Genomic DNA, 24459 nt, shown 5'->3' on the forward strand with positions numbered 1-24459 from the left:
CAATAATGCTCAGCCTCTAGCAGATTATTTTAACTCACTGCCTGCCTACCCCTTTCCTGGCACCATGAATGCCAGGATTAAAATGGGAAAGCTGACATCATAGTCATAATCAGCTACATTGATTTCCACCTCTTCATCTTCAGAAAGCCAAGGTCCCAGCCCTCAAAAGGACAAATGCTAGGAAGTGAGGTACAGATGGGATTTTTTTTTCTCTGAAGCATTCCTATTCTCTCAGGGAATAAGTCTATAAATGAGGCCGAAGAGAGTTATAAGAACCTAGGTATAGGGCTCATAATATGGCTGTCCAGCAGGGTGCAAAGTAGAGACAGACAAAAAATAGCAATTTCTGGAATAAATTCTTTGAAGATTAAAACTATATGTCTGATCCCTACGTACATAGTACAAACCATTCCAGTGAACTCTTTCTCCTATAGACACCTAGAGCACAATATGGTTATCACAGTAGATTTCATTCAGTCAATACTGATCTGGAAAACTATCTGGTCTAACCTATATACGCTTTACAGAAATTCAAATGAAAAGCACCCATGTGGCTGTTTCAGATGGATTAAGGGTATTTTTTTCCCTAGGAATTTTGGTGTAAGTCTGTGTGTCACAGTCCTTCCTGACAGTGATAAGGCCATGGGAACTGAGTCTCATTCATACCCAAGTACTCGTGAGACACCAGGAGATTTGTCTTGGCAGGACAATAACAGTAGACCATCTCCCTGGGTGATAAACTCTTGCCAATTGGCAATAGATTCTCTGTTTATTATAATTTAAGGCTTGATACATGTGTTCAAGTGGGTGGCACAGCCATCTACACCCTGGCTTCGTGTGGTCTGAGAGGCCTGCTACATGGGTGGGAGGGACAGCAGAGGCCTGCGGGCTCTCCAGTCAGAGTGAGAGATCAAGGACAGCACCCTGGAGGGAGGCCAGGAGCACTGGCCTGGGAAATGGTGGCACTGAGGACAGTAGGTGACAGGGACACACTCCTGGCTGGGTGCAAGCTGGATCTGTGAGCTGCAGGGCGCCTGCCCACAGATGGCCGGGAAGAAGCTGAAGCTGGAGCATGACCCCTGTGGACAAGAGAAGACATGAGGTCACATAGATAGCACTGAAATTGGGCTGAGAGGGCTGCAGCTGTGGGGCTCAGGGAGTCAGGATGGGAGCATCCACACCCCAGGACAGGCCTGGGGGAAGCACCTCTTCTGCCCTGGGGGCCCCACTCCACCCTCCACTCTCCTTCTAGATCCAGTGTGATATCCTGGACATATCTACCTTGTCTGGGGAGGGAGAGTAGAGCAACATCTCTGAAAGCCTTTCGGGTCCTTATCCTAGGAATTTGAGGATATTCCTTAGCTGGCAGAAGGGATTTGCAGTTATGATGAAGGGTTTGGGTCTGGGGAGCTGAGCTGGAGGCTGAGTGGACCACATGTGGTCCTGAGGGTCCATATGAGGGGGAGATGAGGTCAGGAGGCAGGCAGGAGCCACTGGGAGGCTCTGTGTGGCTAGCTGTGCAGAGGCAGGCGGGGAAGGCTGTAGCCACAGCCACAAAGGATGAAGCAACGCAGCTCACAGAACTTGGGATGCAACCTGAGGGACATCTTGGTTTCCTCCCAGTGGATCCATTCCCAGTGGAGGCCTATGATGGGACAGGGTAAGGAGCTGTGTGCATTCTGGGGCAGGAACTGGGACTGAATGTGGAACAGTGTCATAGCTAGGTTGAAAATGGAAGCATGGCCAGACTAAGGCAAAAGGGAGCTAGAATTGTTCCAAATCTGGAAGGGCACATAGCACTGGGGCAAGTCTTGAAGTGTGGAATCACTGGGGTCCTGCAAGTCTCTGCCTTTTGTGAATAATCATCTTTTCATTTCTTCTATGATTCTTTGAATGCCTCAGACCTAAAGGCAAACAACACTCTCTTTCCCTTCCATGTAATTTCTGATTTTAGTCTACAGCACTAAGTTTCCCTTACCCATGTCCCTCATCTGCATCATTCCTCAGTCTAGGGGAACTTCCTGATCTCCAAAATTTGCAAGTCCAAGTTCCCTCACATTCCTGACCCTCAACTCCCTTTCCCAGCTTGCTGTCCTCAAGCCAGGACGGGAGGGAGAATCTGATCCTAAAGCCGGAGCACTTGGGTGGAACTTTTTTGTTCAACTTCTTCCCTCCCTCCCTCCCCCCCCTGTCTCTCACCCTCTCTCGCTCTCTGTCTCACACATACATGTAATACAACATACACACTGTATTCTCAACACATGGGCCCACATTTACCTTCCACACTCTTGTTTTCTCTGTCATACATCTTTTATCTAATTTAGATCTTTTGTCCAGTTCTCTTTTTTCTTTTTTTCTCCATATATTTTTATTGTAATTAATAGAAGGGGGTTACATTATTTTCACCAGATAGAAGGTGCATTACTTCACAAACATTGATACCCTTTCTCATGTCTTGGTCTCCATTTCCCTCCCTCCCCCACCCCACAGTTCTCTTTTTTTTTAAAAATTAATTTTATTTAACATGTGCATTACAGAAAACATATATAAACAAAGTGCAAAGAATGACTGCCACAAGCAGTTCAGTTGGACATGACAGTCTAGATCCTCTGTGTTGTCCACTTCTCTTAATAAGAGATATCAAAACGCCTATGGGCCTGACCCAGAGTAAGCAACGGTGACCTCTTGTCTACTTTAGGTTTTAGGAGAGGATGAGCAGCTACTATTCCCAGTCGTAGCATGCTACCACAAGTGGACTAAGACATTCCAGGATATAGCATTGAGCAAAGCCCAAGCCATAGGCTTAGTCTCTCTGGAGCCACTAGGCAGTCTTTCCCCAGCTCCCTCTTTCTACTTTAGGAACAGTTCTCAACCCATCTGAGCATCTGGGGGCATGGAGGGTTTCCCCTGCTGGTCAGTGATCTCCTCTGTGCCACACTGGGCTGGCTCAGAGAATGTGGTAAGAGTGATCCCTACACAGACCCTGGAGACTCACCTTGCACTGGAGCTGATTATGTCTATTCAGAAGCGTAGAGCCAAGAAGAAGCCCTTAGGAGCACTGAGGGCTTGTGCAAGGCACCCTTCCATGTTTGACCATGTGGAAAGGGTGGAGCCAGACTCGATTGATCAAGTCTACTTCTTTGAGTCCCAGGCTTTCTGACTTGGGATGAATTATTCATTCTCTTGGGCTTGAGACACTCCGAATAAAGGGAAGCATTCCTGCTTGGTTCATGTCAAGATATGTCTGTGAACCATATCTTTGAGGACACCCAGCATGGACAAAAGTAATGGCGATTCTATTTGGGGTGTCCCTGTGTCCTACCCACCTGGATTCTAGATGGATACCATGTCAATGGCAGTGGTTGGCAGAGTGGGGCTTCTAGGCCGTATATAGTCCTGGTACCCTGAAAAACAGATGATGTCATGAGAAAGCAGTTCAGCACAGCTGGGTAATACCAGAGCAGAGAGATTAGGAAAGAGGAGGCAGAAGAGTCCCTGGCCTAGGGAGGCTGTGCATGGCTACAAGTCTTGCAATTCAGATGCCTTATGCGCCCTGTCCAGTGTCACACATTGGATACAGATCAGAAGAGACTGTGAGTGGAGGCTGGAATTTGGCTCTCTGTGGCCTACAACGATGGGAGAGACAAGGTTATGAGGTGGCAGAGGGACTAGAGGTGCCCAGGAGAGATGGATCAACCACAGACAAAGCCACGACCAAGGAGAAGGAGGGCAGTGCCAGGCAAGAACTGGAGGTACTTCCTTTGGTTCCTTCCTTTCCACTGTTCTCCTGGGGTAGTGCTAGGACCATGGCTGTTACACCAAGATGGGCTTCTAGTATATGTGTGTGTGTGTGTGTGTGTGTGTGTGTGTGTGTGTGTGTGAGAGAGAGAGAGAGAGAGAGAGAGAGAGAGAGACAGAGACAGAGAGACAGAGAGAGACAGAGAGACACAGAGAGACACAGAGAGAGAGGCAGAGTCAGAGTCAAAGTCAGAGAGAGAGAGACAGAGACAAAGATACAGAGACACAGAGACACAGAGATAGAGAGACACAGATACAGAGAGACAGACACAGACACAGAGAGAAAGCAAAAGAATGTACACTGGGGCTTGAGCTCAAGGACTTATGCTCTCTTTTGGTTTTTGTGCTCAAGTTTTGTTCTCCTGGTAAATCAGAGTCTCATGGATTTTTCTGCCTAGGCCGTCTTCAAACTGCGATCCTCAAATCTCAGCCTCCTGAGTAGCTAGGATTATAAGCATGAGCCACTAGTAGTTGGCTAAAAGGGCCTTCTTATGAAGGAAAGATAGGGTCCTTCAGCTGAATTTCTTTGTCTCTTCCAGGCCCAACCCCTACACAGGAGATTGTGACACCCTACAAGAGTCTCCATCTTGGTCTCTTATCTGTAGCTCTTTTTTCCTCATTTCCACTGGATGCAATGCCTTTCCCTTCACTGTGCATGAAGATCTGGGCTACTGGAATTTCCTAATTTCATGATTGCAGAATTATCCTTAATGCTTTTACAGTCCCTGACCTCACAAACAAACGTCTGGTCTGGTATGATTTCCCTCATCCACATTCGGGCTTAGTCTGGCATCTAAACCTCTTCTTAGGGCTGAGGATAATGAGTCTGAGGTGGGCTAGACAGAGCCGCTTAGCAGCAGCTATCTCCAGAATACTGGCAGTGAAAAGGTGTCCACAGTACTGAGACAGGCTAGCTGAGATGGGGTGATCCCTTATGCTTGCTGCCCTCTGTTGACCTTCACAGAAGGATGGGCATTTGATTTTCTACAGAGTCAGTAGTATAGGTCAGTCAGAGCCACATCTCTTCCCAGGCCTATGTCTCTGTGTTTGGATCCAACTCCCCAGTCCTCCTGAGCCCATCCAGGGGTCACAGCTCCTCACCGGTAGGCATCTGTTCACACACATGCCACGGCATGAACAGCAACAGACAATCAAGGTGGGACACACATTCACAGTCGGTGGTGGAGGCGGCGGTGGTGGTGGTGAACGCTTTTTCTTTTTGATCTAGAAGGAAAAGAGCTCTAGGATGCATCCTGGATGCAATCCAGTACCTGGGGGCAGGGACATAGGGTCCATTTATGTCCTGGGGCTTTAATTCAGGGCTTAGGCATTGCCCCTGAGCTCTTTAAGTTCTACCACTTTGAGCTCCAGTTCCACTTCTGATTTTCTAGTGCTTAACTGGAGATAAGAGTCTCATGGACTTTTTTGCTCAGGCTGACTTTGAACTGCAGTCCTCAGATCTCAGCCTCCTGAGTAGCTAGAATTACAGGCATGAGCTACTGGTGCTTAGCTCCTTTTTACCCCCCACCCCCCAAGAGGTAGGAAATTCTGGACCTAGAATGTAACAGCTATGTGCCTCCTCAAATCTGTGGTGGTGATGTCAGCACACACAGTAGGCCTCACCTTCACTGGGGGTGGTGGTGGTGGTGGAGGAGGCTTCTTGACCTGGAATGAAAAATAGGCACAAGATGAGTTGAGGTGATGAGCTAGGCTATGCCTCGGCCTTGTCAGAGATGGCCCTGGTCTGACCATAGGCACAGAACACAGTCTGGGACTGTATGGACCCTGTGCTATGGACCTAGCCATTCCTATCTGACTCAGGGGAGCTCTGTGTCTCCCAGAGGGGGACTGGCTGATGTGAGAGCTCTGGGGAGGCCTCACCAGGCCTGTGACAGTGCCCTCTCAGCCTCCCTTCCTCTGTGAGAACCCTGCAGCCCCTTCCTCTGGAATGATACTCTAGCCTTCTCTGTTCTCAACTCCCCCAGGCAGAGATCAGCCCTACCTACTCTGCCCTGGGTGTTCTGTCTTTCCCACAGTTACTCTTTCTTCCCTCTAGAAGCTTTCTGGAACATTCCTTTCAACTGAGCTCACCTCTGCCTTCCCTCCTAATCTAAGTACCAATCCCATCCCTTACCCCTGAGCCATTTCAGTAGCAATCTCATCCTTTGTGCCTGCCCTGTTTCTGTTTACCCAGGAACCTGCATGCTAGGCAGGTTAGCATTTCACCCTCACGCCCTGAGCAGGTGGTAACTGATTATGAGATCGCTGGAGGCAAAAATGTAGTTCTTCCTGTATACACTTTCCAAGCCTTGTGTTCACAGGTAAAGGAACAGTGGGAGGAGCTAGGAATGTGCAGACCCGTGTTGGGCTCTGTATGGCTGTCCCAGAGTGCACACATCCTTTTCAGTCAGCATCTCTCTGCATGTGGGCTCCTAGCCTTCATGGAAAATCCTGTTCTCCTGTGACACAGAGGCCACTCTTTGTTTCCCCGAGGACCACATAGGTCCAGCTTCAGTGTCTTGGTCTTGATCTGATGGGGCTATGGTGGGCTCTCTCTGCTAGCTTTAGCAGGATGCCCTGGGGATCCCACGTCTGGATGTGGGGTCTGGGATTATGATGGTCAAGTCTAGATGTCTCTGAGCCAGAGGAGGTGAGAAACTTCCCAGTGCTGATTTGTGGGGCTATTATGTAGCCCAGATCTCTGGGTGGAAAGAAGCTTCTTACCTTCCTGCAACACAACCACCAAGCCCACCACAGCAGGACGGGGATTAGCATCATGCTCAGGACAATGGTGAAGATTATCTCCAAATCCGTGGGCCCAAAGTGTAATCGGGGCACAGTAGGAATCGGGGGTGGTGCAGTTGGCAAGGGTGGGGCTATAGGAGTTTCTGGAGGTGGTTCAGACTCGGGGGGTGGAACTGTCTCTGGGGTGGTAGTGGTTGTAGTCTCTGGGGGTAGAGTAGTCTCTGTGGTTTTTGTAGTCTCTGTTTCTTCAGGAAGTGTTATGGGAGGAACTTGGGGTAGAGGTGGGGGTATTGTGGTGGTGGTGGTTGGAGTAATTGTAGGTGTGGAGGTTATTGTCAGTGTAGTAGTTGGTACAGTTGTCAGTGGTTGGCTGGTGGTAGTACTCAACAAGGTCAAGTTCTGTGTGGGGGAGAAAGAGAGAGATTATCACATAATTTTATCTGGCCGACAGTCTTGACGGCAGATGTCTTAGGGGGACAAAGGCACAGTGAGGATCACGAAAAGATAGTTGCCCACATAAAAGAGGGTAGGAGCTGGGCCTGTAGACACTTATAGACCCAAGAGGAGCAGAGCCAGAAGACTTAGGCCCTGGCCACCTCCCTGTCTTCCCACATGGGCTCTGCAAGCTTGGGCTCACCCCTCACCTCCCTGAGCCTGACCTACATGTGTGCCCAATGGCAGGTGCAGTCCTGCATTGGTACATGGGAAGTTTGAAGCCTAGAGATCCTCCTAGATCAGGCTCTGGCAATCTGGGACATAAGAAATTGGGACAGCTCTCCTGTGGTCCTTCCCACTCAGGGAACTGTCACAGGTGCCCTGTGACAGGGAGCCTGACAAGCCATGATCCCAGACCCAGTACTCACACAGGAAGATGTATTTGCACTGATGGGTCTGACTAAGTAGATGGTTCCATTGTTCAAGCTGATTTCAATTTTGATAATTCTAATGCACACAAAGGACAGATATATGTGATCCGCAGGTCTCCTTATGGTATTGACTATGATGCTTTGGCATTCTGGATTACTACTTAAAAGTATGAGCCACCACCATCTGAGATACTGGCCAAGTGATGTGGCTCAGGCAGAAACACTTTGCTGGCATCTGATTGCCTGGTGGCCTTGGCACATAATAATTGGAGGGCCACTTCATGGCTTGTGCTCACACGTTTACAAAGCTTCTTGTCTCTGATATCAAAGAGGGAATTGGACCAAAGGGACAAAACATAGGTCATATCGCCTCCTATGTTATTATCCTCAGGAGAACTTGAGCCACTTCAAATGCCTGGACCCCATGGGACCATGAACAAGGGCAGGCGCTGAAGTGTCCTCTGCCCTCCTGGCACTGTCACACACTATCTGGCAGAGGAACATGCCACATTTGGTATACTTGATACTGGCAGACACTGATGGCATTGTCTCCTGACTCAGTAACTGAGGATTATGAATACTTACTGTCCTGGATGGTCTACCTTTGGTATAGGACAAGTTACGGAAGTTTGTGTTCTATTGACTGGCTCTTCTTCTAAAAGAAAACAGCACAAGAAGAATATCAATGGAAGCTCATTGCCAATGGCTCATATCCGTAATCCTAACTACTCAGAAGGTGAGATCTGAGGATTGCAGTTTGAAGTCAGCCTTGGTAGGAGACTCTTGCCTTCAAATAACCCCCAGAAAGCTGTGGCTCAAAGTAGTAGGTGCTAGCCTTGAGGGAAAAAGCAGAGGGGCAGCACCCAGGACCAACACCACCACCAACAAAGAATGGACAGGTCCATCAACTTCTGTCACCCTTCGCTGTCTTGGGAAAGCAGAGTGGATATCTTATCCTTTTGATAATTTCTGACAGTAGGGAGTGGGTCTTTCAAGTTCATGTACAATTGTTGTTTATTTTGTGGCATGTACTATACCCACTGAAAATCAGCTGAGGAAGCAGGGAATGGTCTGAGAGCAGGGTGTTGTAGGCTGTGGGGATGATGTGTGATAAGATTCTTGGCAGGAACTATTCTATTTGTTGAGTAAGCCAGAGGAGGGGTATGTGTGCATTTGTGGGGAAGGGGTGAGGGGAGGGCTAAGAAGAGCTCTAAATATTATTTCAAATTCAATGGATCTTCGGGGCTATACAGTCATACTTTGGATATAGAGATAAGATTTGCTGGTATGTGGAAAGGGCTAAGATGATTCAAGAATGAGACTGGGAATCCCCCCCCCCTTGCCCAATTAAGTGCACACACACACACACACACACACATACACACACACACAGCTGGTAGTAGAGCTGTGGCTCAAATGGCTCAAATGGTAGAGTGCTAGCCTTGAGTAAAAAAGGCTCAGGGACAGCCTGAGTTCAAAACCCAGGCTCAGAACATATACATATACACAAAACTGTGACTTGTTAAATGTGTGCTTTATTGTTACTTTAAACTCAAAATTTCATAATCTAATCGTTTACCACTTGCTAAAAAAGTCATACCTGATTTGACTTCCCCTTATTTTGTAAAGATTTTTAAAATTTTATTATAAAAGCAATGGACCAGAAAGGTTCCAGTTACAGAAGTCAGGTAAAGAGTACATTTGTTTTTGGACAATGTCACCCTTCTCTCTCTCTCTCTCTCTCTCTCTCTCTCTCTCTCTCTCTCTCTCTCTCTCTCTCTCTCTCTCCCTCTCTCTCTCCCTCTCTCTGTTTTTCCCTCATGTCCCCCCTCCTCCCAAGTTCATTTTCAACATAGACACTGGGATTTTTGGCCAGAGAGTCTGAGTGGATGCTAGTGAGATGAGGAAGTTTGTGGAGAGGATACATGTTCCTGCCTTCTTGCCTTCCTGCCTCCCTGCCTGCTTTCCTCCCCATGGGAGCTTGGGAGTCTCAGAAGAGTTCCATTGCCTACAGTCATATAACTGTCTCAGTCCTGAGCCCCAGTTATCTCCATGCCATTTGCTCTGTGGTGAAGAGGTAACAGCCAAGCTGTACCCTTATCTGGGCAGTCTGCCAGCTCTCCACCTGTCTGGCTCTAGCTCCACATTCCTGGCTTCTCTGCAGGCTGCCACAAATGGCTTTGCTGTTCTTATGGGAGGGCTGTTCCTTTCCTCCTTTCCTATCATGACCCAGCTTCCTGAAGCCAAGGCAGCTGGCTTTTCCTTTCCCAGAGGCCTGAATCACAGCTGTGCACCTGCTGAGCCATGGCACAGATGAGGGTAAAGCAGGCTACTTTCTGACCACCTCACAAATGGGTGACGCCCATAGATGTCCACTCCCAGTGGAAGTACTAGACTTTTTAGCTTGTTCTGTATTTTTTTTTTTGGTAAAAGCAGACGCATTGTCTATTCTGCAACTTGTACAGTACAGGATTCTATGTCTGTATGAGGTCGAGGTCAAAACCCAACAAGGAAAATCAGACTAACTCCTGAACCTCTTGGAGTCTTGTCTACCTTGGGCCATTGCTGGGCACCATGTGTGTTGTGTGAGGAACAATTCTGTGACAGTCAGCGTTTTACATCAATGTCAGCCTCTAATTGGGGGGTTGGGAGAGTGGGCGTGCGGGGGACGGGGAGGGCAGATAGGGGCAGAGGGGAGAACAATAGGAGGAATGACCTTAATCAAGATGCATTATACCCATTAACTGACATGTTGAATTGAAACCCTTTTGTACAACAACTTAAATAATAGTAATAAAATATAAAATAAAACAACAAAAATGAAAATTAAATAAATTCTAAAATGTTTAAATCTTAAATACATAACCATAATTTCTCCCTCTTTCTCACTTGTCATGATTGCTATTCTATTGATGATTTATTAGCATGTGGACCTGCTGGTTCACCCTCTTTTACTGGTCATATCATCTGGAAATGTCTGAACCTTAATACCCTCAATGCGCTACTCAGAAATCCAAATCATGGAAACCTGGGCTCAAGGAAACGATTTCTTGTGAAAGAAGCCCTCACGAAGGTGAGCACTGACCCCTTCAACTAGGGCTTTGTGTAGTACAGGAAAGTAGAATAGGGAATGGCTATTCCTGAGCCATTGATGCAGCCATTGAGCTGTGGTAGACTTCATGCTCTGTACAGCCTGTCTCATGGGAATGGCATCTTCAAGGAAGATTACTGGATGGAGATAAACACTAAACACTAGTTGTCATAATAAGTTAATTAAAGGTAAGAATATTAGGAGATAAGAGTATCTTCTTCTTCTTCTTCTTCTTCTTCTTCTTCTTCTTCTTCTTCTTCTTCTTCTTCTTCTTGCCCTTGGGCTTCAACTCAGGGCCTGGGCACTGTCCTTGATTTTCTCAGGGCGACTGCTATGCCACTTAAGCCACAGCATCACTTCTGGCCTTTTCTGTGTATGTGGTACCATGGAGTCAAACTCAGGACTTCATGCATGCTAGACAAGCACTCTACTAGGCCACACTACCAGCCCCTGGTGATATCTTCTTGATAGCATGACAAGGTCTCTGGGCATCTACTATACTTAGAGCTCCCAGCCTTCTGCACTGTCCTGTCAGCAGTCCAAAGGTGGTGTCTTTGGGAAGGAAGGAACGGAGAATGGGAAGAAGGAAAGGAGAATGCTCCAGTGGGAACAGCCCACCATCAAATAAGCCTCACTGAGTGGACACCTGTGTCACCTTGTTCTCAGGTGTTTGGGGACTTATTGTGCTCTATGTTTAGATGGGGTGGTGGGTACACATCCCAGCCAGATCTATGTTTCTGCAGCCCTAAAACATCCATGAAGAATGATCAGCAAGGGCTGGGATGTGAGGAGAGGGCTTGACAGGTGGAAGGGAAGGATGTGGTAGGTGAAATGTGTGGCTCAGATGGGGACAACTTACCAAAGACTTTGTCACCAATTGTTAATCTGCAAATAAGTTGGTCCCGATTTTGTCCATTATGAAAACCATATCCTCTTACGACCACGTTCTCATCTCCTGCAAGGACAATATATAAATATCAGGGAGACTAGAAGGATCTGGTCGTATTGTTTATAGTAACCTATGACCCAGATGGAGTTCCCAGGGGACCCACATGGATCAGGCAGCTGTGAGTGAGCCAACATCTGTGGGTCCTGCAGGCCATATCCTCATATGAAGTCACTAGGGATCCATGATTATGCACTGGCTTGGGGATATCTGGGGACATTTCTCTACTGTCCCTGACATGATAAGCCCATGAAAAGCATCAAGCTTCCAGGAAATAACACAGTCAGAGTTGATGCTGTAGATCTGAGAAGGGGAAAAATGAAGGGAAGAGGAAGCCCCTGCCCACAAGGGTGGCTCACAAGAGACATCCTGACTTGACTGTGGGTCCAGAGGCCAACATACCTTCTTCATCCCCATCTAATCCTAACCCCAGTGCCCACAGACTAGTGTGGCACCTCCAAGCCTCCTGAGGCCAACACTATACAAGGGGCCACAGAGAGGACAGCTGGTGTCAGCACCACAGGTGTTCTGGCTTCAAGTGCAAGCTAATGTGCCTGCATATCTGCCCCCTAGTCCAGGCCTGGCTCTTTCCTATTCCACAAGCACTTGAGAAGCCAAGGTCATTTGATGGATCAGGGCCTTCTCTGCACCTGGCCTCCATCTGTGGCTCTGTGTCATCCTGATGGATGCGGTGTCAGCCCAAGGAAACAGCCCATCCTGTCCCATGTGGGTCCAGGCTCCTGCCTAGGGCTTCCCTCCAGTGACTGTCACCCTGCATATGGCAGCTTTGCATAAGGGGGGCAATGGTTTCACAGGTCACTGCCTGAGCTGTGTGTGGAGGCATCTGTCACCTTGGCTCAGCAACAGTGAGGAAAAAGGTGACAAATCACATTTTTTCCTGGGATGGAGACACCAGAGCCTGTGTATGCAGACATAATGTCTTCAGCCGAGAGACAAAAGAAAGGCTCAACTTCCAGAGGTTATGGTGGGCACCATAGCACACCAGTTTCTACATCTCCCAGCAGTCCTGCAATTTTAACTAGAGGCTACACTGTAATATCCATCTATATGGTCTAGGCTGGGAACTCTGTGCAGGGGGCTGAGGCGATCTTAGTTCCACCTGCCCACTGCCTCCCGTGGAAGATGCTAGGCCATGGACCCAGTCTCTTGGGGTGGTGATCTGAAGCATCTGAGCTATCCCCATCAGAAAAGAGACACTGACAGCTTTACTCCATCCTTTATAAAGGACAGGTACCATTCATGTGAGGTCAAGTTTGTGTGCACCTGACAGAAAGGTGACCATCCCCTAGCATGAAAGTTATGTGCTCACCATACCAAGGCAGGGCGCTTGCATCTGCCAGAGGAGACCTTCTCCTCTAGGACAGGTGTGATCATCCAATTGTGCCTAGTTCTTTTTATTTTTGTTTTGGAATGTGTGAAGTCCACCTACATTTCAACTCTTATCTCTACTTGGCTTTTGTGTCCTACACCCAAGATGTTCTTGCTCTATAGGTTGAACATCCCGTATTTGAACAGAGGAAACCAAAAAATGGTCCCCAAATAGTTTTTATTTCCCCCAGTGCTTGAGTTTGAGCTCAGTGCCTTGAATTTCTTGTCTAATCACTTGAGCATGCGCTGTTCTTGTGCTTCTTTTGCTCAGTGTTAGCACTCTACCGCTTGAGCCACAGGCCTACTTCTGGAGTACCCAAACATCTTTACCCCCAAAGCATTATGGATAAGGCATTCTCCACTTCTGTGGAGTGCTTTTTACGTTGCTGCATCTTGTTGGTTAGAGCTTTCTTGACACTTAAAGAACACTATGGTATTTTCTCTCTCTTTCTCTCTCTCTCTCTCTCTCTCTCTCTCTCTCTCTCTCTCTCTCTCTCTCCACACACACACACACACACACAGCAGAACACACACACACACGCATAGACACACACACACACACACACACACACACACACACACACATTACCTGACACCCAGTGTAGTCACAGACATTACATCCCATATCTACCACCCAGGACATTTACCTGTGAACACATCCCCTGTGCACTCCAGATGCAATGCGCCACAGTTATGTTACCAATGGCATGTCCCATATTCATTTGCCCCACTCGCCATATATCATCTACAGATCCATAAATGGCACCCACACCGTGCTCCTCAGGCACCTCTCATAGGACAGAGATGGCACCTAGAGTTCATGCACCTTGAAAACATACCCATCACCCTTTGCTCACATTATGGCTTCACACAGCAGGCACATCAGCAGTTGCACACAAATACCACAGACACCTGCCACACACCACTTGTGACACACTGCATTCAGAGACTCCTTGACACACATGTGTATCACAAACACACATGTGCCATCATACTATGTGTCACATGCACACCACATACATCACCAGCCCTAGCTGCAAACCCATACATCTCACAGCACTGAATGCAGATGCCACACACCCTATGGACTCAGGCACACATGCAGCACGCTGCGCTGATCATGGTAGTTGTTCCGCAGCTCTCACCTATACAGAGATTGTCTGCAAATTTGACCATGGGACAGGTTGTTGTTGAAATCTGAGACAAAGACAGGGAAGGAAGGAGACAGAGTGTAACCCTTGAGGGCCCCTAGGGTGCCCTCCCATCACCCCTTAATCTCTAGTCCCACTCACCTTGTCCACCTCGTGATGTAGATCATTGGGCTCACCAACCACCTGGAACACGTGATCCTCATCATCTGCGATCATAACTAACTAGAGTGGAGAGGAAGGAGCTTGAGACTCCCCAGTCAGGGCTCAGAGGATGCTACAGGACCCAAACCTGGTACATGGCATCTTTTCCCCTCACACTGTGGGGGCAGTGGAATGGCATGTGTTTAGGGCCAGACACTGGGAGGCCTCCTGAGAGGGCATTGACCCAAACCCTGTGGTTATCCTCTAGCAGCAGCCAACTGATATGCCCACATCCTCTGGAGTCAGTGAAACGATCACCCTCAGGGAGGCCTAACCTTGAGATCTGACCCCAATAGGCTGCCAAGGCCTGCAGCTCCCTTGCATTGTGTTACCTGTGACTTCGTAGCTGTGTTTAAACCAATGATGGTAACATACGATCCCAGTAGCCGAGCCTGGTCAGCCTAGAGGAAAAACCAAGTGTTAAGCTAGAACATCTAATTGCCCATGAGGCAAATAAATGCCAGTGAGGCCAGTCTGGATCTACCTCTTTCTTAGCATCCTCCAGCACTGCAGGATCCATTACTCCCGTGATTATGATCAGGATTATATTAAATACCTTGATGCCTATTGAAAAAGCAAGGAGAGGGCTGCTTAGAAGGGCTCCAGGTGAGGCCTATAGGGGTTCAAGGCCTGATGTGGGCTAACAGGGCCTGCCACTGCTCAATGCAAATGGACTGGATACATCCCCTCAATTTGGGCATGTAAGACAGATCCTCAAACCCAACACCCAATACTCAGAGTAAGAAGAGCAGGAGACCCCTCACTCCTAAGCATCCTAGTTGGGTCCTATAGACCCTCCGTACTTCAGATAGGTACTGGGGACCCAAAGTCTAGATGGATATTGATCCTAGGGGTGCATAGCTGTTTGCACAGCCTGCCTGATGCACTGACCCAAGGAGGCAGGTGAGGCCAACTAGACAAGGAAGATCTGGCAGCCAAGGGGAAACTGAGCTTTGGTTTCCATACACCGAGTCCTTGGCCTTCTCAGCTCACTGCCATTTCACTTTTTCTGTTCACAAGACCCACATATAGGTCAAGGACTCCTGTCCTTCTCAGAACCATCCCGAGGGCAGAGGTGCTTTGCCCACAGCAACAAGGTCAGTAGGTGGCTCCAAGAGCAGGGCAAGGAAGGAACCCAGGAGCACTTGTGGGCAGTCCTCTCCAGGGAGCCATGGCCCTGGGTCTGCCCCTATGCCAATACAGGCACAGGCTTGCTTACCTCCCGAGTTGATCTTTCTGATCTGCTCATTTGCCTGAAAGAAATGGGAGACACATTGGGGAGATGGTTGTATGACTCTTAACACTTAAAACTGTGAAGGAGCTCTCGTGAAAGGCACTCAACATTCTTACTTTCTTAAGGGCTATGTTCAAATTCAGCTCTCCCTCCAATGTAACTGACGAAAGTTCAGAAAGCCTTTTACGGATTGCCTCTCTGTAAAAAGTGTAAAGTTAAAAAAAAATCAATTTGAGGTGAGGAAAGTTGATAGTGACAAACAGCACCCAAGCTGTCCCAAAGCCTTGTCCACTGTGCAGAGGGAACACCAGCCAAGTGGCCCTGTCCCCCTCATCCTGCACTGAGTAATGGAAGGAGGGTTTGTATCTTTTTCTGTCCCTGATCCCGTGAGCACTGTGGCAGGCCAAGAGGGGAAGGGAGTTGCTTAGTCTCTCCCTGAGAAGCCTGGACTGTCTCTGGTGAGACTGATGGCATCCTAGGATGTACAGCTGTGATTCAGGGACTCCCAGGGACACTGGCATTCCTAGCCATAACCCTAATACCAGGGCCACCTCATTTGGAGCCCTTCCATGGCTATCTTTAAATTTGGATAATGCCATCCTTCTAAGCCCCTACTCAGCTCCCATCCCTCCCCCGTGGCCCCTGTTCCCTTCCCTTCCTTCTCTTCCCTTCCTCCCTCCACCCTGATAAAGGAAAGAGCCAGTCTGCTTAAACAGACACAATCCCCAGGGCCTTGTGTGGCTCTGATCCAAAGGCCCCAAGCTGGGAGAAGTGTTGGCCACGAGGCAGGGACATGGCCTGGCAGGTACTGTCAAAACCCACAGGATGCTTTGGACCAGCAGGGTTTGGTCTGGTGGCAGTCCTAGACTGCAGGGAGGGCTGGGGCCTAGGTTCTGACTATTGTAAAGTGGTGCCCTAGAGAGGACTCTGAGGTGACTTGCTGATGAGGACAGAGAGATTCTGCAGTGGGCTAGCTCTGAGGGCTACCCACCCAATCCTGCTTGGCTCTGCCCAGTAGATGAAAAGGCTACTTCCAGCACCTCAAGGGATACCAGGCCAGTGCCTTCAGAGTCCAATCAGTCCCTTCTCTTGGAGCAGCTCAGATCCGGATTTTGTCTAGAACCTAAAATGTACTTCTCATGGTTTCTCCTCTTCTCCCTTTACACCTATCTAGTTCCTTACTGTACCCCTAGCCACAGGACAAACCCAGCTAGGTTGTCAGCTTATCCAGACTCTTTGCAAGTGGACCTGAAGCATTTTCTCCTCAGACCCTCGTGGCTGCTGAGACTGCTGATGCTTCCTTATAGCTTTTGACTTCTCTTAGGGAAATCTATAGATGCTCTCCTCCTCAGTGCCCCAGCCTCTGATCTTCTTTCACTCAGCATAGGGTCGGTATTACAGGACAAGCTCTCCCTCTCAGATATCCTGAAGTTACCTTTGCCCACCCCTGCCCACAAGGCTTCCAGCCCTTCCCCCTGGTTTCTAGAAGGCGGTCTCTCTGTCCCAATCTCTCAACAGAGAGCGACACCTGTCACAACCAACTCTCCAGAAATCAAAAGTAATTCACTAGATGCTGTAGAATTATGTCTTAACCCTAGCTACTCAGGAGGCAGAGATCTGAGGATCACAATTTGAAGCCAGTTGGGGCAGGAAAGTCTGTAAGACTCATCTCCAATCAATCAGCCAAAAGCCAGCAATAGAGCTTTTACTCCAGTGTTGAAACATTAGCCTTAATCAAAGGAACAGTACTCAGGTCCGGAATATAAAACCCAGTACTGCTCTCTCCCCACAAAAACTGGAGTGCAAGGGATAGAGTGGGGGAGAACTCTAGAAATGCAAGATCTGTGGCCCCAGCAAACCAGGGTTTCCTGGGGACAGGACTGCAGTAATTGGGGGTCGTTGTGGTTATGGAGGGAAGTCACAACAGCTACCATGTGCAACAGTAGACCCATAGCTCTTTCAGCAAAGCCTGCAAGGAAGACCTGGAGCTTCTGTGGCCTGAGCCTTAAGGATACTTTGGAAGTTCAAAGGGACCCCTACCTGTTCTCAGTGAGTGCCAAGGACACCTGAGCGTGTGTGTCAAAGAGAATAAAGGATATCCGCTGGTTTGGGCTAGGAAGGAAGAAGAGTTAGTGAGAAGTTCTAGTTCTCCTTAGGTGGTCAGAGGGATTCAGGAGCAGCCAGGGATGGGTATGGGCCACAGCCTGGCTCTTTGCCCCTCACTTCTGAGATGGGCAGTTGAGATGAATTTAGTTCAGGCTGCTGAAGCGTAGGAGATTAGAGTCCTGGAGGAGAGAAACTGCCAGGATGGATGCCTGGTCCATCTCTATGCTGCAACATGCACACTCATGCATACACACATACACACACACATGCATATTACACGGGCACACATACTTACATGGATATACCCATACACACATCTACATGTCTGCACACACATATATATGGTGAAATAATCTTATGTGTACACTCACATACCCATACACACTCAGAGTCAATGCATATTTACACAGGCACACACATTCGCATGGATATGCCCATAGTAACACACATTTATACATCTACCCACCATACGTATGGTGAAATATACATATGCACACACACACACACACACACACACACTCACAGAGACACAGACACAGACACACATACTTTCTGAGCAGTCAAGATGACATCTGTACTTCTGTACGCAGACCTCCCTCCCGCCTAACTTTTCTTCTACTGTCCAAATTTTGTATCTTCATCTCCTCTACATCCCCCTTCTTTCCCTCCCAAGTTTAGACAGAAGCAGCAGATGTTGTTGAGACCCCAGGGAATTTTGTCCTAAATAGCATGCCATCCTGGGCTCTGTGCTTCTTATCCAGGACACTTCTATGTCTGTCAGTTCTAATGGCTGTACTCTGCCAGCCAGGTAGTAACTCTCCTCCTTTCTCTAGCACAGGGGAGTCTGTAATAGAAAGAAGCCATACTCCACATGCTTCTCTACAAAATCTTCCAGGGATGTATACACAGCATTCCAGCTACTTGTGGATTTAGATCTGTAAAGGAAAGAGATAGAAGTCAGATTGGTAAAATGCATCCACGACTGGGAAGCCATGGATTCTTTATGAAGCTTCCTCCCTAAATCTGACCACGTGGGATTATCCTGGAAATATGAGACCTGCTCCTCAGGCTGAGGATCCTTCTGAAGACTTGTTCTGCCCTGAGTTTGGCCTCATGGCACCCCAATCTCACTCACTCCCTGACATTTCCCAGGTGTAGACAGGTGCTTCAGTGGCCGGGGCCTCGACCAGGGTTGACAAGGGAAGGTGCTATTGCATACATCAGATTTCCTGTCAAGCCTTCAGAGCCCAACCATGAAGACAAAGATCCAGTCATGGCTGTAACTAGCTCGCATCATCTTTTCTCACCACTAAGATGAGCAACAGATCCAATCTGTCCCACAGCCCAGATGCCTTCTCACAGATTCCTCTTAAAGGGAGACCTTCACATCTGCCCTACTTCCCTTGGGCCAAATTCTTTGGGATCTCCACAGCTCTGAGATGAAGACAAGAACCATTCCAGGGATGAAGCAGATATCTCAATACAGGTTACAGGCTCCCAAGTTTGTCCTAGTTATGAGAGAAGCTGAAAAGAACTAACACCCGGATGTGATCCCTGGACCTGTGTCTGTTCTTGTGTTTCATATATTGGGTAAATCAGAACCCAGACAGCAGGAGACACTTCTCCTTGCTATCAATATGACTGTCCTAAAGGTTATGTATACATGTGACCATTACCAGATGCCAGCTGCAACCTCCTCTCTCTACCAACTACTGCCCTGCTATGCTGCCCCTAAAGCTGCATAGAGACGACCAGCAAGTTCAGTGGTATGCGATGCTATCATGGAGCATGTGGCTTTAGGAACTCTATATGTATGCTTTAATTCCAGCTTAACCCGGTGATACCAACTCATTCATATTTCTGAGGAAATCTGAGGCTCTAAAAGTGAGGCCATTTTTAAATATAATATTCATACCCAGCATGGATCTGAACTCAGATCATTCTCCCAATGCTATACTTTAGCCATTGCATTTGACATATCTATGTGACACCGTAACATTCAACGATTACCAGTACAAGTAACTAAGCATTAGACTGGAAACTGATCTCAGAGCAGGAAATTTACCCTAGGCAGCTTCCAAACTCAGGTGCAAGACAGCTCCTTTCCTAGCTCATGGCGAAGTTTTCCTCTCATTATCCTTCTGGTTCCCCCTGAGTGAAAGCTGTCTTCCAGTGAAGGCTCAGGCACAGGCAGACTGTTCCATGCAAGCACATACTCCATAGTGGGGTTCAGTTTGAGATGGGAGTGAGTGTGTCTGGATCCAGAACACAAGAGAACATGAATGATGCACTAGACAGATTTCCAGGGAGACATGGCATGATAGAACTCAGAGACACAGCTTTGTGTTCAGAGCCCACCTACAGACAAGAACAGTGACCACCAGGCATATGAGGGCACCTCTAGAATTAAAAGCTGAGACTTCAGTATCACAGTGATGTTACCACACTGAAGGGATGGAAGGAGACGGGGTTAAAAAAAACAAGAGTACAAGTTGAAAAAGTAAAATTCTCTTTGATAGTGTGCAAACCCTCAAACAGTAAGAGATGGGAGTCAGTTCAAGCATGTTTTCCAAAACAAGCATATAACTGGGTGCAGTGGCTGACATCTGTAATCCTAGATACTCAGGGGGCTGAGATCTCAGGATCATGGCTCCCTCCAAGATTCAAGTAATAGAGTGCTAGATTTGAATAACAAAAGCTCAAGGGAAGCACCCAGATCCAAAGTTCAAGCCCCAGGACCAGTGTGTGTTCGCGTGCATGAGTGCACATACGGCAACAACAAAGTACATGATATCGGAAGAAAGAATCAAACAAAAAGCTTTGCAAGAGGTTGCCTGGAAGAGTTGGAGCAAAAGAAGGGGTGGTTGAAAAGGAAGTCTTTTCCAGTGTCTGATACAATGAAATTTAAGCAGAAAACGATAAGAGGGCCAAAGAAAGACATTATTGCTAAAACCGTCAATTCACCAAAATAGTAAAACAATTATAAACACTGAAAGAATTGATCAGAGAAATTGATCTAGATTGGCAAAGTGTTCCATGTTTTACTTTCAATCATGGATAGAAGCTGGGCACCAGTGCCTCACGTCCATAATCCTAGCTACTCAGGAGACAGATCTGAGGATCATGGTTTGAAGCCAGCCTGGGCAAAAAAGTCTGTGAGACAATTATCTCCAATAAACTTCATATGAAAAGCCAACTGGTTCAAGGGGTAGAGCACTAGCCTTGAACAAATGGAGATCAGGGATAATGCCCATGTTCTGAGTTCAATTTCCAGGACTGACACAAAAACAAAAACCTTATCAAAGAAATTTAAAGACAAATAAATGCAAAGATATTTGCACAGTTATGAAAATATAATAGTGTTATTAAACCACAGACCTATGGCCACCTAATCTTTGATAAGGGAGCAAAAAAAAAATAGAATGGAAGAAAGACAGCCTCTTCAACAAATGGTGCTGGCAGAACTGGTTAAGCACCTGCAGAAAACTAAAATTGGATCCTTCTTTGTTACCCTGCAATAGGATTAACTCCAAATGGATTAAAGACCTCGAGGTAAAAGCCGATACACTGAAAACTTTACTTGGCACAGGTTGAAACTTTCTTAATAAGGACCAAGAAACACAACAAATCAGAGAAAGGCTGGATAAGTGGAACTGCATTAAACTGCAGAGCTTCTATAGGAAAAAGGATATAGCTAGCAAATTAACTAGAAAGCTTACAGAGTGGGAGGAGATCTTCACTAACCATACAACAGACAAAGGCCTCATATGTAAAATATATCAAATTGAATCGCTCCAAAACTAATCTCCAAAGAAACGACCATCCCATTCAAAGATGGACCAAAGACTTAAAGAGAGTCTTCTCTGAAGAAGAAATAAAAATGGCCTATAGACACATGAAGAAATGCTCAACATCTCTGGTCATAAAAGAAATGCAAATCAAAACAACTCTAAGATTCCACCTCACTCCAGTTAGAATGGCCAGGATCAAGAAATCCAATAACAACAAATGCTGGAGGGGATGTGGCCAGGAGGGTTCACTACTACACTGTTGGTGGGAGTGCAAACTTGTTCAACCACTATGGAAAGCAGTATGGCAGTTTCTCAAAAGACTATAAACATAGAGCTCCCCTATGACCCAGCAATTCCACTACTTGGCATTTACCCAACCATCCAGAAACAAGGGCATACTAAATCCACTAGCACAACATGTTCATTGCAACACTATTTACCATAGCAAAGATATGGAACCAACCCAGATGCCGCTCAGTTGATGAATGGATCAACAAGATGTGGTATTTGTACACAATGGAATTCTATGCTGTGGTCAGAAAGAACGACATTGCCCCATTTGTAAGGAAATGGAAAGACTTAGAAAAAAATCATATTAAGTGAAGTAAGCCAGACTCAAAGGAACATAGGCTCAATGGTTTCTCTCATTTGTCATAATCAGTAGAAACCTTGGGCTCTCCTAGCAGAGATTTACAATAGAACAAAATCTAGATACATAAGGCCATATAGTATGATGCTAAATATAAGGACCTCCAGGATAGTGAAACAAAAGCCATATAATGAGTGATTGTTGTCCTTAATGTACTATGTTATCTCTCATCTCTTTTGCCATCCCTTGGTTATCTCATATTGTTACAATATTTCACCTTGTTATCTGATATATTTTATATATGCTTAATTGGTTATTTGAAATTGGATGAGTGGGAGGAGAGGAAGGGAAATGGGGACCATGACATGAAAAAGGGTATCAATGTTTGTGAAATAATGCATGTATGTGGTGAATATAATGTAACCCTTCTATTAATTACAATAAAAATATATGAAAAATATAATAGTGCTAAGATGATAATACTAGCCAATGCACTCAGCATTTTAACTGGATCTGAACCACATGCTGGGTAAGAGGTGGTTCTGGTCTAGATACCCCTTCTATCTCATCCCCTTCTGAAGGCCTCTTAGTAGTAGAGTTGTCTTGCCCATTCCAAAGCAGCGGCCTGTAGATCTCTGGCCCAAGATGAAACATCCTTGAAGTCTCATTTAAGCTGCAGAGTTCCTGTAGGCCTATGAGACTGCTCGGGCTGTGGGGAAGACCTACCTACTTCTATCCATTTTCTGATCCTAGGTTTGGCCCCAAAGCACTCTATGATGGGCCTCTTCTACACTGACACATCCTTAGCCAACCTCCAGGAATGGCCTGTTCTTTGGCTCTGTCTTGACATTGAGCATGTTCTCCTGGTAAAGTGTGCATGGTGGAGAGAGAATCAGTCTCCTTGGGGGACATCCAGGGGACTCCCTGACTTGCCCGGCAATATCTCAGGAAATCAAGGACATTGAATGGAGGACAATCTTTTCCACACACTTGGTGACCAGGTATGGTCAACCTCTGTCAAAGGCTTCAAAGGCTGCTGGTTAAAAGACATGGGGGGCCTGTCTTTAGAGATGGTGTGAAAGGTTAAAGGCTGCAACTTCCTTCTACCAGCTATGTGAGTTTTCTCAAGGAAATGGTGATAAAGGGCAGGCCCGGGTGCCAATTTGGAGGTATAGAGGGGAATGGGTAGATATGTACCTTTCTTTTCTTTTCCAGGGAGATCTGAGACAAGTTGTAGCTCTGTTCTGAGACCAAGAAAGAACACTGCTCCTGTGACATTGAAGGTGCTTCTCCTAACAAGAGTTCCCCTGCTTTGATGCTGAGTATAGACCATATAGAAAGCCACGATAGCTGATGGAAGGTAAACCTGAGTGATTCTGAAACCCTGCCTCCTACACACCTAAGCCCAGATAGCAAGGGCCCCTGGACCCTCACAGAGCCAGGCCAGTACCTCATCTCTCCTGGATGCCTGGCAGAAGCCACACTGCAGGACTGCCTCTGTGAGCATTGTGTCTGCACTGACCCTGGCACACAGCAGAAGACAGGGAACAGAGACTCCAGGAAAAATTTATACTTTATCCCACACTACTCTCAAGGTTTGGAGGGAGCTCAGCTCTTTCCCTTTTTGGGGGATGGAGAAATATTACAGAGCAGATGCACCTGTTTCTCATTTAGGCTCTCTGAAGATACAGCAACTGGGGAGAAGAGGTGAAACTTTCTCCTCTAGTTCCAGAATCCAATGAGCCTGGTTTGCTTTCTGAAAGAGCTACTACAATCACCCCGCTGGGAAAAGGAAGACAGGAGTAATAGTGTACAGGGAGGGCTCAGACTGGCCATAATATCCGAGAATTCCTCTGCCCTCCACCAGTGCATCAGATTGTACTGCTTGCTACAATGGGTTCCTGTGGGAACAAGATACCTGGGAGCTGCTCAAAGGCAGGGCAAGAAGAACTACTCACTTGGCCAACAGGTAGTAGACATCAAAGATACCATCGCAGTACTCTATAACATCTGGTAGAAGCTCTTCTGGCTCAAAAGTAAAATCTCGTTCAATGTTACTCTTATGACTACGACCCTGATCCAGTTCGCTCTCCTCTTGGGCTTCAGATTCTTGTAAAATATCAGGGTCCATGGGCTCATAGTGGAAATATGTCCTCCCGGAGTACAAATGCAAGCTGCTCCGAGGCAGCAGCAGTAAAAGTAAGAACCCAGAGCAGGGAACCTGGAGACAGTGGCCCCCCATGTTCTTTCTTGGCTATCCCTGTGATCTTGGATACTACGGCAGAGTTGAGTTAGACAGAGTGCTGTCAGCTTCTTTCTCTATTGTACCAGTGATCACTGCTGCCTTCAACCAGGCTCCCACTCAGAGCAAAAGGACTAGGGAAAGGTACTGCTTCTAAGCTGTCCTGCTTTCAGCTACCTGAAAAGCCCTTCTCCCACTCCAGAGCAAAGCACACTGGGGTTATGATGGACGGGAGGGTTGCCATGGTGACTTTGTGACCTGCAGCCCTGCTCAATGGCCTGTGCGTTAACAGTGCCAAGTGGCCGTCATG

General features: G+C 47.2%; 1 protein-coding gene across 2 annotated transcripts; it reads right to left on the minus strand.

Annotated features, from left to right (window-relative positions):
- Positions 1-741: 741 nt before the first annotated feature.
- On the minus strand, positions 742-24227 carry LOC150054388 (anthrax toxin receptor-like). Of its 2 annotated transcripts, XM_090347009.1 has the most exons (17): positions 23866-24227; positions 18394-18462; positions 17462-17533; positions 15538-15619; positions 15407-15440; positions 14672-14751; positions 14520-14588; positions 14128-14208; positions 13981-14032; positions 11360-11455; positions 7995-8064; positions 7407-7485; positions 6523-6942; positions 5422-5463; positions 4900-5022; positions 3327-3404; positions 742-1079 (listed from the first exon to the last, which is right to left on the minus strand). In XM_090347009.1, exons 1-17 carry the CDS (start codon positions 24147-24149, stop codon positions 855-857), a joined length of 1956 nt encoding a protein of 651 aa, XP_090203135.1. In that variant the 5' UTR covers positions 24150-24227; the 3' UTR covers positions 742-854. The 2 variants fall into 2 exon arrangements, with proteins under 2 accessions (XP_090203135.1, XP_090203134.1); XM_090347008.1 differs by lacking the exons at positions 742-1079; positions 3327-3404 and having other exon boundaries at positions 4955-5022; positions 5353-5463.
- Positions 24228-24459: the final 232 nt, after the last annotated feature.

Source organism: Megascapheus bottae, chromosome 15, assembly GCF_031878675.1.
Source record: "Megascapheus bottae isolate mThoBot1 chromosome 15, mThoBot2.hap1, whole genome shotgun sequence".
NCBI classification, from domain to species: Eukaryota; Metazoa; Chordata; class Mammalia; order Rodentia; family Geomyidae; genus Megascapheus; species Megascapheus bottae.

Excerpts from the sequence above, each read along its gene's own strand:
- LOC150054388 (XM_090347009.1), bottom strand. The coding sequence starts at position 24,149 with ATGGGGGGCCACTGTCTCCAGGTTCCCTGCTCTGGGTTCTTACTTTTA. Across the intron at positions 15,441-15,537 it reads TGAACATAGCCCTTAAGAAA|GCAAATGAGCAGATCAGAAA; the intron begins GTAAGAATGTTG and ends CATTTCTTTCAG. Across the intron at positions 11,456-13,980 it reads TGCAGACAATCTCTGTATAG|GAGATGAGAACGTGGTCGTA; the intron begins GTGAGAGCTGCG and ends TTGTCCTTGCAG.